General features: G+C 45.8%; 1 protein-coding gene across 2 annotated transcripts in view; it reads right to left on the reverse strand.

The window, feature by feature from the left end:
- Positions 1-14,586, reverse strand: part of CDH4 (cadherin 4) — a 423,802-nt gene that overhangs the window by 14,780 nt on the left and 394,436 nt on the right. For both annotated transcript variants that reach the window (XM_068207967.1, XM_068207968.1), the window contains 3 exons: positions 12,515-12,700; positions 6,968-7,221; positions 3,741-3,883 (listed from right to left, as the gene is read on the reverse strand). In XM_068207967.1, the coding sequence (XP_068064068.1) occupies positions 3,741-3,883; positions 6,968-7,221; positions 12,515-12,700 (583 nt within the window). The remainder of the gene's footprint in view (positions 1-3,740; positions 3,884-6,967; positions 7,222-12,514; positions 12,701-14,586) is intronic.

Consider the following 14,586-nt stretch of genomic DNA (forward strand, 5'->3'; position numbering starts at 1 on the left):
CTTCCCCAAGCCTCCTAATGTTGCTGTTTTTCACTCCTGCAGAACAGGAGGTTGAGTTCTGCAGATCTGTAGCCTACAGCAATGCCCCTAGTCAAACTAAAACTGCAAGCAGGTGATGCCAAGCTGCTCCTGCGAATCTTGGTAATGGCTGTTTTGAAGAAGAAAAACCATTAGAAAGAGAGCTGACAAGAGGAAGAAGGGGGCTTGGAGGGGAGAAAAATCTACATAGTGTAACCCATTGGTCAGCATTTACTGTAGCACTTGCTGGCCAGTTTTCAGCTTTGCAGATCATTACTCTGCTCCAAAGAAAGCCCAACTCCCCAGCACATCCCACATCCAGCCCCAGCTTTAGTGGTGAGAGATCCCTGCTCGAAGCCCACAGTATGAGCCATCACCAGACCTGCTGGGTGATGCCACTAACTCCCAGCAGCAGTGTTATGTCCCAATACACAATTCCCCATCCTCTCCACGTCTGTCCCAACCAGCAGGGATGTCACAGCAGTCCTAGTCCTCCACCCCTTCTTGATGGAGAGCCACATTTGCAGACTAATGCCTACTCACACAAAGTAGTATCTGCCCTGGCATTAGAGAACAGCCTTCCCAGAAATGGCACAGTGTTTTTTATTTCTCTCCCCACACATTTAGCTCTGTGTTGGCTTGCCCTCTGCCTGCCTCTCTCATCTGGCAGCATGGCTTCAGCAATTCTTTTTGAAGTTTGTATTTTCAGTCCTGGCCCTTCCTCCTAGTGCTAGATACAAAGCCACACAAACCACTTCCCCATCAGGCTTCTGCTTCCACAGACCTTCCTTCCTACATTCCTTTCTCCATGTCTCAAGGGAGCCTCAAAGATTCTGAAGGAGCCCTGGAAATCCTTTTTTCATGGTTCCCACACAAGCTCTTCAATCATGGACTCTCATCCTTTCATCCTGTAAGCACGGGGTAGATCTCCCTCTAAAACAATGTCTTTTGATCAGCCTTGAAAGCTTCTGGAGAGGCAGACAGCCCACCAGGATACCAGGGCTGGACATGAAAACTGACTTTTGGGACCAAGCAAAGTGATTTTACTGCTTTCCCATTACCCAGAGTATCTTCTGGGATAAAAGCACTGTAACCTCTGAGACAGAGTGAACACAAACCTTCAGACCTGAGAGGCACTAACTGGCACGTGGCTGAGATAACCTGCAATTGCTGCACATACAAATGCACTTTTGTTGGGCCATTGAGTATTGTTGGGATCTGAGTCCTGGTATTCTCGTTTCTTTGTATCCCTGAGTGCAGTTCTGGGGCAGTTTTAGGAAAAATGAAAAGTAAACAATTCTTTAAATGGCCAAGTTCTACAAATTTCACATTATTTCAGCTGTCTTATATGGGGAGAGCAAGGACATAGAACAGGTACTGATGTGCAATGAAGGATCCTAGGACTTTATCCTCAGAGATGAGGACTAAAATAGCACCACTGATTCCAGTGGAGAAGCTGGTCTGGTCCCTGAAATTAAGACTGAAATATTAATAACAAAAGGAAGAAGACAATACAACTCCTGCATCTAGATTTAACTGTTGAATTCTCCATCACCGCCTTTTTCACAGGGCCAGTGTCTGCATTCCCACAGCAAGATCTAAGCCCAGGTTTTCAAGCTCAGCTCTTTGTTTCATGAAACCTGCTGGAATATGACACATTTAAGCTCTCAGCTTCCCTGGGAGATTGGCTGAAATTGGCTGAGGGGTTCAAACACTGGCAGGCTCCACTCTTGTGCAGACACAAGTGTGATCCAAGGGACTCTCTCCTCAGAAACCAGGTCAAAACCATGCTGTTGATTAGGACTCCCTTTTTGCCCTCCTTACATTGCAGCCAAGACTTTTCTTAAAGACAGGATCTCTACACTGGAGCCCAGAGAGAGAGAAAAAGAGCATGTCCAAGGAGTACTGGCTAAACTTCTTTTTTATCATGTACTGAGAACAGCAAAAAGAACTTCAAGGAAAGAAGATGCTGCTGCTTCTTCAAGAAAGAGAGAAAAATCCCCAGCAAAACCCTTGACCCAAGGCTTTTCTTTTATGCTGAAGAACCTGGAACTTGGGAGCAATGTGGTAAGAGTCTATTAGCCTAGATGAAACTTTAGCTGTTATCCTAAGCACTCTAGACAGAATTTTAAATAAGGTGTTGCTTTATGTGCATTTTAATGGCTGCAATATACCAGTCATAGATTAATTTTTCAGAATAAAGAGATTTATCTAGGCCCTCACTTTCTGAGCTGCTGAATGATGGATGTAGAGGTGCTGATGCACTGCTGCATCAGCACCACAGCCAGGGAAAGGGGTTAACTCCCCATCATGTTGCACCAGTGCCTGAATTTGCAAGGTCAGGAGGGGAGGATTAGATTGATAGGTTCAAACTCTACCACTGCATCTGTGAACAGCCTTGGCCTACTCATTTGACCTGTTTTGCCCTGTGGTTTTCCAGATGAACACCATTAGACCCATTTGAGAATATTTTGAATTTCCCTGTCCTGGTTGTCTTCATGCAGAGGAAGCTCAGGATGGGGCTGTGGGGTGAGTCCTACCATTCATGGTGCAATGAAGGGGCAAAATGCACTTCTTGGTACAGCTCCTCAGCACTGAAACTCTTCCATGAGTTTCCCTCACCCCTGTGACCTGGGATGCAATGACTGAAGTGATGCATGGAACCCCAGAGGGAGGAAGTTTTCCTTTGCCCTGCAACCACCACCGAATCTGCTCATAATGACCACAGCACCTCCAGCCTGAGGGATCACACAAACACTGCCCTGAAAGCACCTGCAGAGTATGAGCAATATATTTAGGTGCTCACAGCCAAGCCTAGACTGAACTGTGCTGCTGAAGCAGGGCTCTGGTTTGAGTGCTCAGCATCCTGCAGCGGGAAATGAGGGTGGGTGAGGGGGAGGAAGGCCTTCTCCTTGTCCTGGGAAACTCCTGAACCTTTTCCAGATGGAGGAACTGAAGAATGAAATACCAGCATGGACACATTTGGGTGTGGTTATCAAAACTCATCAGTTCCTCCTAACCAGGATTAGGAAGAGAAAAGCAGGCCAGCATCACTGGGCCACTTGCCCTTGAGCAAGGCCAGCGCAGAAGTTCTCAGTGCTGACTGGACTAGAACCACCAAGTGATCTTCCAAGAGAAGAGCAAACAGAACTTCTCCAGGAGATCTGACTGGCCTGAGTGGCTTTGGTAATAGGCACAGCAGCACCCAGATGATCTGATGATGGCTGCACATTTCAGGAAGGCAGTGGCCAGAAAGAGCCCAGCTCCAGTGACAGACACACCTTTTATGAAAGCCACCACGGTTCAACAGATGGGCTTATTTTTAACACCCTCCTGCCATCCCATAAAGTTATTTCTGGTTTCCTGACGGAAGGCTTGCTGAATGCTCTGATCAGTGCCTTTGGGAGGATTACCAGGACCGGTGTGCTCGGCAGCCCCTGGAGAGCACATCCCTTTGACACTTTTTTAAGTTCAGGCTACACCGCTACACTGAATTCCCCAGATCAATTTTCCATTTGTCCTCCCTTTCCCTTAATAACACTCTCCATATACTGTGCACATTTAATTTACTCCAGCAATTTCCCGTCCCACTTTCACATTTTTGACCATAAAAACCTGGGAAAAAGATAACTTATACTGACAACTCTGTCAGGGCATCATTTCTCTTAATGCATCACATTAGAGTCTTATTGAAGCATGAACAATGTGAAGCCTGGGCTCACCGTTGTCAGCTGCCAAGAATGTGGCCTCGTAGACATTATTCTTAATGTAGTCTGACTCTCGATCAAGGACAGCAGCAGTAGTGATCTGACCATTTGTGGCATTAATGTTCAGCCAGTTTGCAGGATCTGACAGCTTAGAGTATCTACAGAGAAAGGAAATAAATACATGGCAGTCTTTTCACTGACATATCCTTAATATTGCTTGAAATACGTTTTTTTTCTGGACTCCTGACCTGTGATTCAAAGGACCTTTGGATAACTGGTTTTGTTGACAAACACAATGCTAATTGAGTATCCGGTTTTTGACCTTTACAGTTATTCAATTTTTCAATTACTTTAGTTTTAAAGGTTCTCCTTTCCACTAAGTGCCACTTACATGCCAGTTTCCTGCTGCTAGCAGAGGACATTTCCTGAGGTCTCTGCAGCTGAGCAGAAACGGGGTCTGCAATGACCACTGCATTCATATGCCTGAATTAGAGGATGGATTCCTGCTTTTTTCCTGCTCCTGACCTTGTTCTTCTGAAAACAGGTTTTTAAAGTCAAAGATATTCCTGTTTTCTGCCCACCACTAATAAACAACAGTTTGGGAATACCATACCATCAGAGTCACCTCCCAACTACTCAGTCAATTTACAGCTGTTGTCTATTCATGTCCCATGAAACCAGCTGAGAACATAGGGTTTTTTTGGGCAAACTTTTCCCGTGTTCTCCAGATCAGTGTGTTCAGTTCATCCTTCTTACTCGCTTGTTTTCTTGCTGTTCTGCCTCCCAGTTTTGTACTGTTTGAAGTGAGATAGACCATAACTATCCAACTGGAAGCTAATAAATGGCCAGACTATAAATTACTGAAATAAGCAAAGAGAAGCTGAGCTTATTTAATGGGTAACTCAGACCTGCTGATAGTTTTATATAATTTGTCATTAGATATGCAGGTGAGAGCATTACTGGCTTCTGGTGAATATCCCTTTCCAGAACTGGGCTGTTTGAAGCAGAAATTCAAAGGGAAACTTGAGCTGAGTCAATCCATGTGAAGAGAAAAATAACACACAGCTGCACAAACTCCTGCCAAAGGAAGGAATTACATTTCATGGAGCTAGACTCTTTGGGATGTTTTCATTTCAGTATCACTGCTGTGAGGCTCCTGCCCTTTCTCTGCTAAATGACCAGGAATCCAGTTTCAAAGCTGGCTTTGTGAATGTGTCTGTGGCTAATGAGAATAACCTGAGGTGTGACACTGCCCATGCCAAGCTGTGCATTACTGGAGATGCTCCTGCTTCCTCATCTTCTATTTGTAAAATCTCTATTTCATCAAAGATTATTTAGAGACTGAAATTTGTATGCAAGGCTCTAGCAGCTGGATCAACTCTGCAAAGTGCTTATCATGGATCTGTAGGTTTAGCCTTTTGGATATCTTTTTTCCTAACTCACCAATGCCAACTGTGAAGTAAAAAATAAAATATCTTCTTTACATCTCACAAAGACAGGACCCCAAAACCACCCCAGTGCTTCTTGCAAAGCCTGTGCATTGACTGTCCTGATGCAAAGGGAGAGAGATTGTACTGGGGTTTGGAAATGAGGTGCTGGTGGATGCACAAAATAAATGTCCTGGAAGCCCTAGAAAGAAACAACTCAAGTAACTGGCTGCTCATACTCACAGGAAGCCTTAGCAGACCCTACACAAGCCCTGTGCAATGACAGGAACAGCAGGCGCTCGTTTGGATTACAGATCACCCCCCTCCAGGTTGGAGGGGGTACTCAATCACAAATGAGTTGTTCTCTCCTCTGAAAACCAGCCTTGGTACAGACATCAGGGAAATAAAGACCCTTCAAAGGCCAATATTTCAAAAAGAACATAAGAAAAATGGGCTTGTTAGTTAGGATGGTCTCTTTCCTCCAAAGTCACAGTTCCTGTCTAAAGACAACAAGATGAGGCAGTGAATAAACTACCATTTTCTAGACCCGACAGCTCTGTGCCAGGTGAAATATTTCAAACTCTTCCTGACACATAATGTCACAACTGATGCAAGTTTAAGTGGCCTCAGCCATGGTCACATCGTATACTCAGTTTTTGCCAAAAATACCTCAGCTCTTACAGACTGGGAGCAAAAAAGAAAACAATTTCTGTGGATGTAAAAGTATCCAAGAGCAGGAAATGCATTTCCTGTCTGCACGGAGGGAGCTGAAATAGTTGTGAAAGTGTCACAAGGACTCATTCTCACCTACGCTTTTCTGCCAATTATTTCCTGCTGGGAAGGCGTGTGAGCTGGGGTCCTGGACCCTGGATTCAGTCCCTCGTCTGCCCAGGTGGGACAAAACAGAGTCAGTGACATCCTCCTGGTCACAGCATGAATTAAAAGTGATCTTAAGCTGCTTGGATAGAAATCTGACTTTTACAAGGTTAAAATTTTGCCAGCTGAATCCCATTCACAGGGAAAGCAGCTAAGGAGGAGGTTATGTTAGGCAGGTGCTCTGAAGAGAAAGGGAAGGTTGGAGGAAATTGCACCTACTGGGAGCAGGCAAGGGGAGCACTGGTGAGATACAGACCAAGTGCCAATGGCCTGTGAATGGGTGTTTGACTGCTCAGGCAACACTAAACAATTTGGCACTTTAAAAGCCTGCCCAGCAGCTTTTTGTAACCCCACCAGCCTTGCTCTGAACTAGGGACAGCTCCTCTTGCACTGTGCTGTTAAGCAAGGTTCAGCCTAAATGCTCCGGAAGCATCGCAAGGCATGATTAAAAATCAAAGCCATTCCCTTTGAAAACCCCTTTCTATGCCTCAGTTTCCCCCGAATAAAACAGAAATAACAAAGATACCTTTTTCTAAACCTCTGTGTTTATGAAATGCATGAACCACACAGGTCAGAACACCCTGGGTGAAGCAGAGCCGAAGACTGGGTGCAAAGCAGCCCTGACCTCTGTAACAACCCGTCAATCTGCTTCATTTGAAGGTGTGATCTGCCCCACAGCAAGCCAGTAATACAGGATCCAACTCTGCTCTCCTTGACCCAACTGCTCAGAGCCTGGCCTACCTGGAGCAGGGTGGGGTTGTGAGTTTACAGACTTGCAGGACACTGCAAGTGCTCGACTGCAGGTGCCACTCCCTGCCAAGATCTCATTCATATCCCACCAGCCAGTTTGGGAACCAGCTTTCAGCTGCTTGGCTCCCCAGACTCGTGCAGCTGAACCCCCCAGCTGCAGGGGAGCCCCCAGGCTGCCTGGTGTCCCACCTTACTGCCTGCTGCATGAAGCGATCGGGATCCACCGCCGAAAACGTGGTCAGGACCGTCCCCGTCGGCACCCCTTCCTCCAGCCTGATCAGCTTGTGGTTCGTTGGGAAATACGGTGCTTCGTTGACATCTGTGACTGAAATGGTGACTCCTGCTGTCGACTGGAAGGACATCTGGATGCCACTGGCCAGGGGAGCTTGGTTTGATACCATCACTGTCAGCATGAAAGCTCTGTTCATCTCGTAATCAACTGCCTAAAACAAAGAAACAAGCAAGTATAGAGCCAAGCAGAGGATAAATTCTACCTTCTGGCTGGAAGCTGCAAGACTAGAAGGCAGATGATATCAAAGTCATAGCCTGATCTTGTTTCCTCCTGAGCTCAGTTCTTTTGAAGGTGTAAATCCAGAGCAACTTCAATCCAGTGGAGGATTTGGCCTCCCAGTTTTTGGAGGGTCAAGTAGTTAAAAAAATTCCACAAAGGAAAAACTGCAAACAGCAGGGAGCATTTGCCTTGTGTTTTGCTCCAATGCTAAGTGGTTTCCAACAGACAACCTGCCTGTGAGAGCTGAGCATCAAATGAACAAACCCACCTGATGCAACAGGTGGAGCCTGTTCAGAGGGATGGGACAGGCACTTAGCAGTGAAACTGCTACTGGCACTGAAACTGCTGACTGTGGAACCAGGACAGTCTCTGTGGACTCATGAGCCTGAAGGGCTCTTTATTTTCCCTCTTAAATGAGTTTATAAGCAAAGGTGGAGCTGCCAGGAAAAATCCCTGGTCAGGTTAAGCAGGTGGTCCTTCCAGTGGGACCTCTCATCCTCCTGCAAGGCACCTCGTGGTCTCTGGAGGTTGCCTACAGCTCTTACAGCTGGATTTTGCTGCTGGGAGGCCACAGATCTCTTCTCAACACACACATGAAGACAATGTGTCTGTCCCAGGAGCCAGACAGAGTGAAAAGCCTTTGCTGGCACGACTGACTGAGCCCAGTGTAATAATAGTTTCTAAACCATCCCACTAATTATTATGAGGGAAGTCACTAATCATCTGTCAAGGAGGCTTGAGTTATGCAGGATCACACCTCTGCTTGTTAAAAACTGCTTTGCCGTGATTTATAAATTTAGAAGCCTATCCATCCTCCCTAATACCTTCTCCTGCACTGAGTCTGCAAAGCACTCACTCAGGGTGTAAAACGCCACAGCTACACCGACTTGGACAGGGATTTACAGCAGCAGGAGCTGCCTGCCATGTCCTGTTTAAAACCCAGTATTGTCAGGAGGGAAATCAAATCATAGGAGCCTACACGAGAGAAACAAATTTCAGGGGCAAAAGGTAAAACAGCGGAATCTCTACTCGATTGAAGTGCAAATGTTCCCAATGCTAAATGGCTTCCTGACAGGCAGGGCCAACATTTAATAAATAAAAGGAAGCATAAAGATTCCCAGTACACCCACTCGTGCTGACTCATGGACTTGTGCTGCATTCAAAACCAATGCATGGTAAAAGTTCCCATTTAAACACTATTCAAGGCCTTGAAACAATTTGACTAATGCATTTCCTCAATTTTTTTTCACATCCCCTCTAATTTATATTCCCTCCGTTTTCTTTTTTTTTTTTTTCTTTATTTTTTTTTTTCATTCTGCTCTGTTTGCTAGGCTGTCCACAGCCACCCTGCACCTCCCTCCCCAAAGGGGGCTCAGAGGCAGCTGGGGGCTGAGCAGCTCCATGGGGAATGATGCGGGCAGCTCCCTGCTGCTGATGCTCAGGACACACTGACCACACACAGCTCTGCTAGGATGTGGCCTGATGTAAAGTAGTGGGGATTTTTCCCCCCCAAAAATGTAGGGCTGCTCTCTCAGCTTCTTCGTCTTTCTTCTGGTAGCAACAAAACTTGGGCTGCAGAAAAATCAAGCAAGGAGCAGAGCTGGATCAGGATCAGGCACCCCAAATGCTGTCTGAGGAGGCATCAGTGTCACCACACTGTCATCAGCGTCCACCACGCTTCAGTCTGCAAGACAGAGCTGGTGTGCTCATTTCTCCTGTGTCCACTGAATCCTATTTCACAGTTTTGTAAATAAGAAAAAAAAAAACAAACAAACAAACAAAAAAAAAAAAAACAAAAAAAAACCAAAAAAAAAACCCCCGTGTCTGTGCTGTCCTGGCAGTTTGGGCTATTGAACCCCGGGACAGCAGCCCCTTGCAGCCAGACACTGTCCAGCCCTAAGGCAGAACTTCTTTCACACCTTAATAAGCAATTTATACCAGAGCTGTTCATACCTCTGCTCCCTAAAACTGCCTCCCCCTGAGGACAGTGGTGCACAGAGCACTCTGTGTTCCTCACACCACACTCACCCCTTCCACCCTCCATTCATCTCACTGGAAATGCTGTACACTGGTCATTTGATGTGGTTTTAGGGACATGGTGGACCTGGCATTGCTAGGTTAACAGCTGGACTTGATGATCCTAGAAGTATTTTCTTTGATTCTATGACAGCAGGATCCTGAAAAATCCCACAGAGCCGCTACATTTGGGACAAGGACATGTGGGACTCTTGCCTACTTTTCACTTTCATGTCCAAGAAGCACTAGACATGAAATTAAAAAGCAGCACTTTTGCAGATACTCCTTGCTGGATGTTTGGTGTGTGATCTGGCTGTGAAATATCCCCTGGAGATGCTGCACATCCTCCTCCTTCACGAGCACCTTCGACCTGGCTGCAGCAGAGCGATGCCGAGGGCTTGCCATGTGTCCTCCTTTCCTCGGGGTACTTTGAACTGAAGTGAACAAATTTGCCTCGTGTTATAGTTGAGGCAAATAATAACTGAAGCTTCAGCAGCATCTCCATTATAAATTCACAGCTCTGATCCATGCAGAGTTTATAATAACATTTTACTTAGTTGGCTGCCACAGGGCAGCCACTGCTGCTCTGGGAGATTGTCTTCCAACTCTGCGGTGTCTCAGCTGAGTGGGAAGTTTCCCTCTGCCCTTGATCAAGGCTTTCTTTGAAGATTAGGGTCTCGCACAGTATGGAAATGGTTTGGAAAGGCAAGAACAGAAATGGGAAATGTTATACTTTTGGTGATCACACTGGAGCTACAGATGGGGTTTTGCTGAGGGCATCTGCAAATTGGCCCCCATGAGCATAATCTGAACTCCAAAGGGAAATCTGGTTTGGAAGGATTTCTGGCTCTCCATTTCAGGCCCCTAAAATGCTGAAGTGGTGGGATTCTGCACAGAGCCCCCCTCCCTGTACTGCTGCTGTCACTCCTTTGCTTCCATCAGAAGTTATCTATGAATGGCTTTGAAGAGCCACGTGAAAATCCAGCCATGTAGGGTCTGTAAATAAATGGTTCATTACTTGACTTTAATTTTTTACCTGTGTTTTCAACCCACATCAGTGATCAAACCAGCAAGAAACTGCTCCAACACAGCAAAGAACAAGCTCTGACTGGCCACCCAGTCTGATAAGAATACATCCCCCAAACCTTTAAGCATATTCACTTATTAACAGAGAACAAAATATTTCAAAGAGGGCAGAATCCTAAGAGTCTTCCCTTCTTCACCATGAAAATTTAATCACAAGCAATTTCACTCATTCTCCTAGCTGAAAATACACCAAAAAAGCCCAGGAGGATCAGGTGAGGTGATGTAGCGAGGACTTCCAATGCAATTTCAAGCTCTGAGCTCAGCTTGATGAGTTCGGATTTTCATGGGGTTCTCTGCTTTGTGATCACTGTGGGTTACACAGCAGTGGAAAATCAACACCGGCATCAATGGTGTCTTGACAAATCTGCCCTGCTTTTTGCCTGCAAGTTGTGAATAAGGGATGGTTCATTATGCACAATTCCTTGTGAAGCAGTGTTGATCATGCAAATCCCTTGTTGTTCACTTTGATGTGCCTTTAAACTACAGTCCTGACACTTTGCAAGATTAGGAATAAGGGGTCTTCCCCTACTTGCAGTGAAAATGTTGGCATTTCGATTTCAGACTGGCTGCTGATGTCAGTGGAAGTTAAATTTTTGTGCTTTTCTTCACTGAATGTTTTCTGTTGAAGCAGAAAATACAGATTTGGATTTGTGTATACTTACACACATATGTACAACCATTTACATGTGTCTAAGCTTGAAGGGGTTTCATAGTAAGAGCAATAAAAAGTGATAACTAAGAGGACCTTGCTGAAATACCATCTGGCAGGTAGGATGATGTGTCCCTTGAAGTTTCAGCAGAGCAGCATCTGCAGACACACACACTTAGGCCAAGGGTCAGGGAACAGGACAGGCTCACACGTTCCTGCCAGCGTGACCTCACTGGCATCTCACTGATGCCATTTTTCCTAGGAGACAAACTGCACACATTAGGAATGACTGCAACCTGTTTGGCTAATAACAAGGAAGCAAGGCTCAACACACAGCTATTCTTGAATCATGCTGCTCTTTAAACTTAGTATTTCTACCTATGTTGTTGATTAAAACTTTTTGTCAGGGAAGGCCAGACTTATCAGAAGGTGCTGCCTTTATCCACCCCAGCAGGTATTAATCCTTCCCACGTGCAGTGCATGGTGTGTGTTGTGCAGCTCCTGCACATCTCAACAGCCTTTGTGTGATGTCTTTGCTGTTTTTGCAGGCAGAGGGAGCATCCACAAGCATCTTATCTGGGAAGAGCTTCAGTGAACGCTGAAGGGATCCAGTGGTGTCCTGGCTGTGTGTAATGACTGCAGAAACACTCACTGGCCTCAAAACTGAAAGAGAAGCGAATGCTCCAGTGAAGATAGAGAAATGTTCTTTGGAAACACGGAGGCAAGGAAGGAAACACAATTTGGCACTTGCTGCAGGTATCTTGAGGCTTCCAGCTGTACCAGCACATGGAGGGAAGAAGGGATGGTGGATATTTCTGGTTTGATTTCTTGGGAGTCTTTAGACAAGATCTTCTGCTGATCCAGCCTGGGGGGTGGCTTTGAGTGGAGCTGTCCTGAATTGAGGATCTGTCCCACACTGTGCATTTATCACTTAATACCAGGAAAAGGAAAATCTTTCCAACAGTTTTGCTGCCAAACAACTCAGTCAAAGGGAAAATTTCCTTCCCTTCTGTTACCAGAAAATTCACTCCTCCTGAGATCTCCCCTACACTCCCTGCTTTCACAGAGGATCACTTGACTGACCCAGGCAGTGAAACAGTGCCCTTGATCCACAACAAACAGGGGCTTTACTGGCTCAAGAAGAGCAGGGCTGCCCAGCCCAGTCTCGTTTTCTCTTACAGAGCTCAAAGAGCCAAGGAGAAGCAGGAGGTGGAGGTCAGGCTCCGGTGCTGGGACTCCCTGCAGCATGTGAGGCTTTTTTGAAAGCTCATGGTGGGCTGGGCTGAGCTGGGAAACCCAGAACCAGTGCCATGCACTGGAGAGTATTCAGGACTCCCTACTCACAAAGAGATGGGAAACAACAGACCCAAGCACTCGTATTTCCAGGCAGGGAAGGCTCAGAACAACTGCAGGCTCCTGGCGATCCCTGCAGCTGTAAGGGTGACAACCCAGTGTGCTTTGGCTTCCCCCTTACCTTCACCACGGTGACCATGCCCTCGTTGGTGACGGGGTCAGTCCGGATGGTGAAGTGGCCCGAGGGGTCCCCGCTGATGATGCGGTAGATGGCGTTCCAGTTGGGAGAGTGGGGCTGGTCCCGGTCCATCACCGTCAGGTTTGCCACCACAACCTCCACTCTGTTCTCAGGCACTTCTCCTGAATACTGCAAAGGAATGACAGGGGTGGTCATGGAGGGAGCTTTCTGTCCATCCTCACACCTCCCTGCCCTCTCTCCTCCATCACCCTGCCCACTGGGAAGCCAGTCCCACGAAGGGGACCATGGAATTATTTGTAATGAGCAACACATCTCTTTCTCAATTCTGCTTTTCCTATTTTTTTCCTTTGAGTATTTTCCCAAAGCCTAACTTCACCTCTCAGCCCGAAGGAGAACAAACCCACTTTTGCACAGCCACTGCACAAGATCCAGCAAATGCTCCAAGGAATCCAACAAAAAACATTCTTGATATTCTTGCTCAATTACAGCAACCAGAGAGTTAATTGTCAACAGCAGGGGAAAATGGCATACTGAAATGTCTAAATTTTTTAAGATGACTATCTTCATTTATCCCAAGGTATTTTGCCTCACTCAGATTTCAGTGATGGCATTTTATTGCTTCTTCAGTGATTTTACTTCATTTTATTTCTTTCTTGCCCCTGATTTTGTCTCATTATTTGAAGTGTTTCTTGTGATTTTGCCACAGCCTTTCCTGGTGCTTAATTCTCTCATTTAGCACTGATTTCCATGGAGCATGTCCTGTTCAGGCACATCCTGACACATTAACTGCATTTTTTTCTGCTTTCCAGTCCCTGATTTATCTCATGGCTAATCATGGATCCTGGCCTCTGAATACTTCCAGTGTTTGGGGCTCAAAAGCTGCCAGTAAGACACATTCCCAAATTTTCAACTGTCCTCATGTCTCAGCACTGCCTATTAGCAGCACTTGCAAATCAACACTCTGATTGACATATGGCAAATTAAACACTGGGGAAACGCCGGGAGCAGCTGGCTCGGAGTCTGCAACTGAAATTCTGGCCCCAAACTGCAGGAGCAGAGCACTCCTAAAATCTGGCCTTTGGTGTGCACAAATGCCAGGTTGTGTAAATGGTAATAAATCATTCCTTTCTTAGCACAAGAGTCCGTTTCTCCTCCTAACCCATCCCCATCCTTTGGCATCTCTCTGTTATGGATGCTTGTATTTAGTATATATTATTTCACCGCTGACAGCAAAAATATTCAATCTGCCTTATGCTAATGTAAATTTAAATTTACCCTTTAGTGGTATCCTGAATGGCATCTTGCCCTCTTTTCTGCTGTGCACCTGTCCTAAACAAGTTTTCATTAGTGAATGCAGATGGCATCTCTTTCCAGCCATGCCGAGTGGTGGGGAAGAACAGTGGGAAGCTGCAGGATAATTCTTATTCCACTACATGCTACAGCTCTTCTATTCTCTTTATTTCTTCTGATTTCACTTGTTCTTTACCCATTCTCTTGCCCAATTTGGAGCCTCTGTGGCACACAGCTTAAGCAAGGGAAATATATGGAAATTTATCAAAAGCCTCTTGAAAAATCCATTAGATTATGCCATATGTACACTGTACTATCAACCTTGTCTGAACTGAAGCAGATTAGTTAAACAGGATCATCTCTTCCTAAATCCACACTAGTTATTGCCCATTACATTAAATTAATGTTGTATGGCATGGCAGCAGTGACAAGCTGACGAGCCCCCATTCTCTTTCAGGCTGCACTGCTGACAACAAGGTATCATACTGTAATTCCAAAGGAGTTAAACACTCTGTGAAACCATCTCAAATCTTCAACCCAGGACCACAGATTTCATCTGTCAATCCTAGGCTTATGCCCTGCAGAACCAAACAGAAGTAAGTCATTAAGAACAAACCATCAGCTGTATTTAACCCGTTTAAGAGGGCCAGTCTTATATGATCCCTGAACACCTTCAGTAGGTCACACCCCAGGTGCTGCCAATGAGTTTGGCTTACATGAAAAGCCCCACACAATCGATTTTACAGCAGCTCCTCTAGCAGCCA

The sequence above is a fragment of the Anomalospiza imberbis genome, chromosome 17, assembly GCF_031753505.1.
Source record: "Anomalospiza imberbis isolate Cuckoo-Finch-1a 21T00152 chromosome 17, ASM3175350v1, whole genome shotgun sequence".
Lineage (NCBI taxonomy): Eukaryota > Metazoa > Chordata > Aves > Passeriformes > Viduidae > Anomalospiza > Anomalospiza imberbis.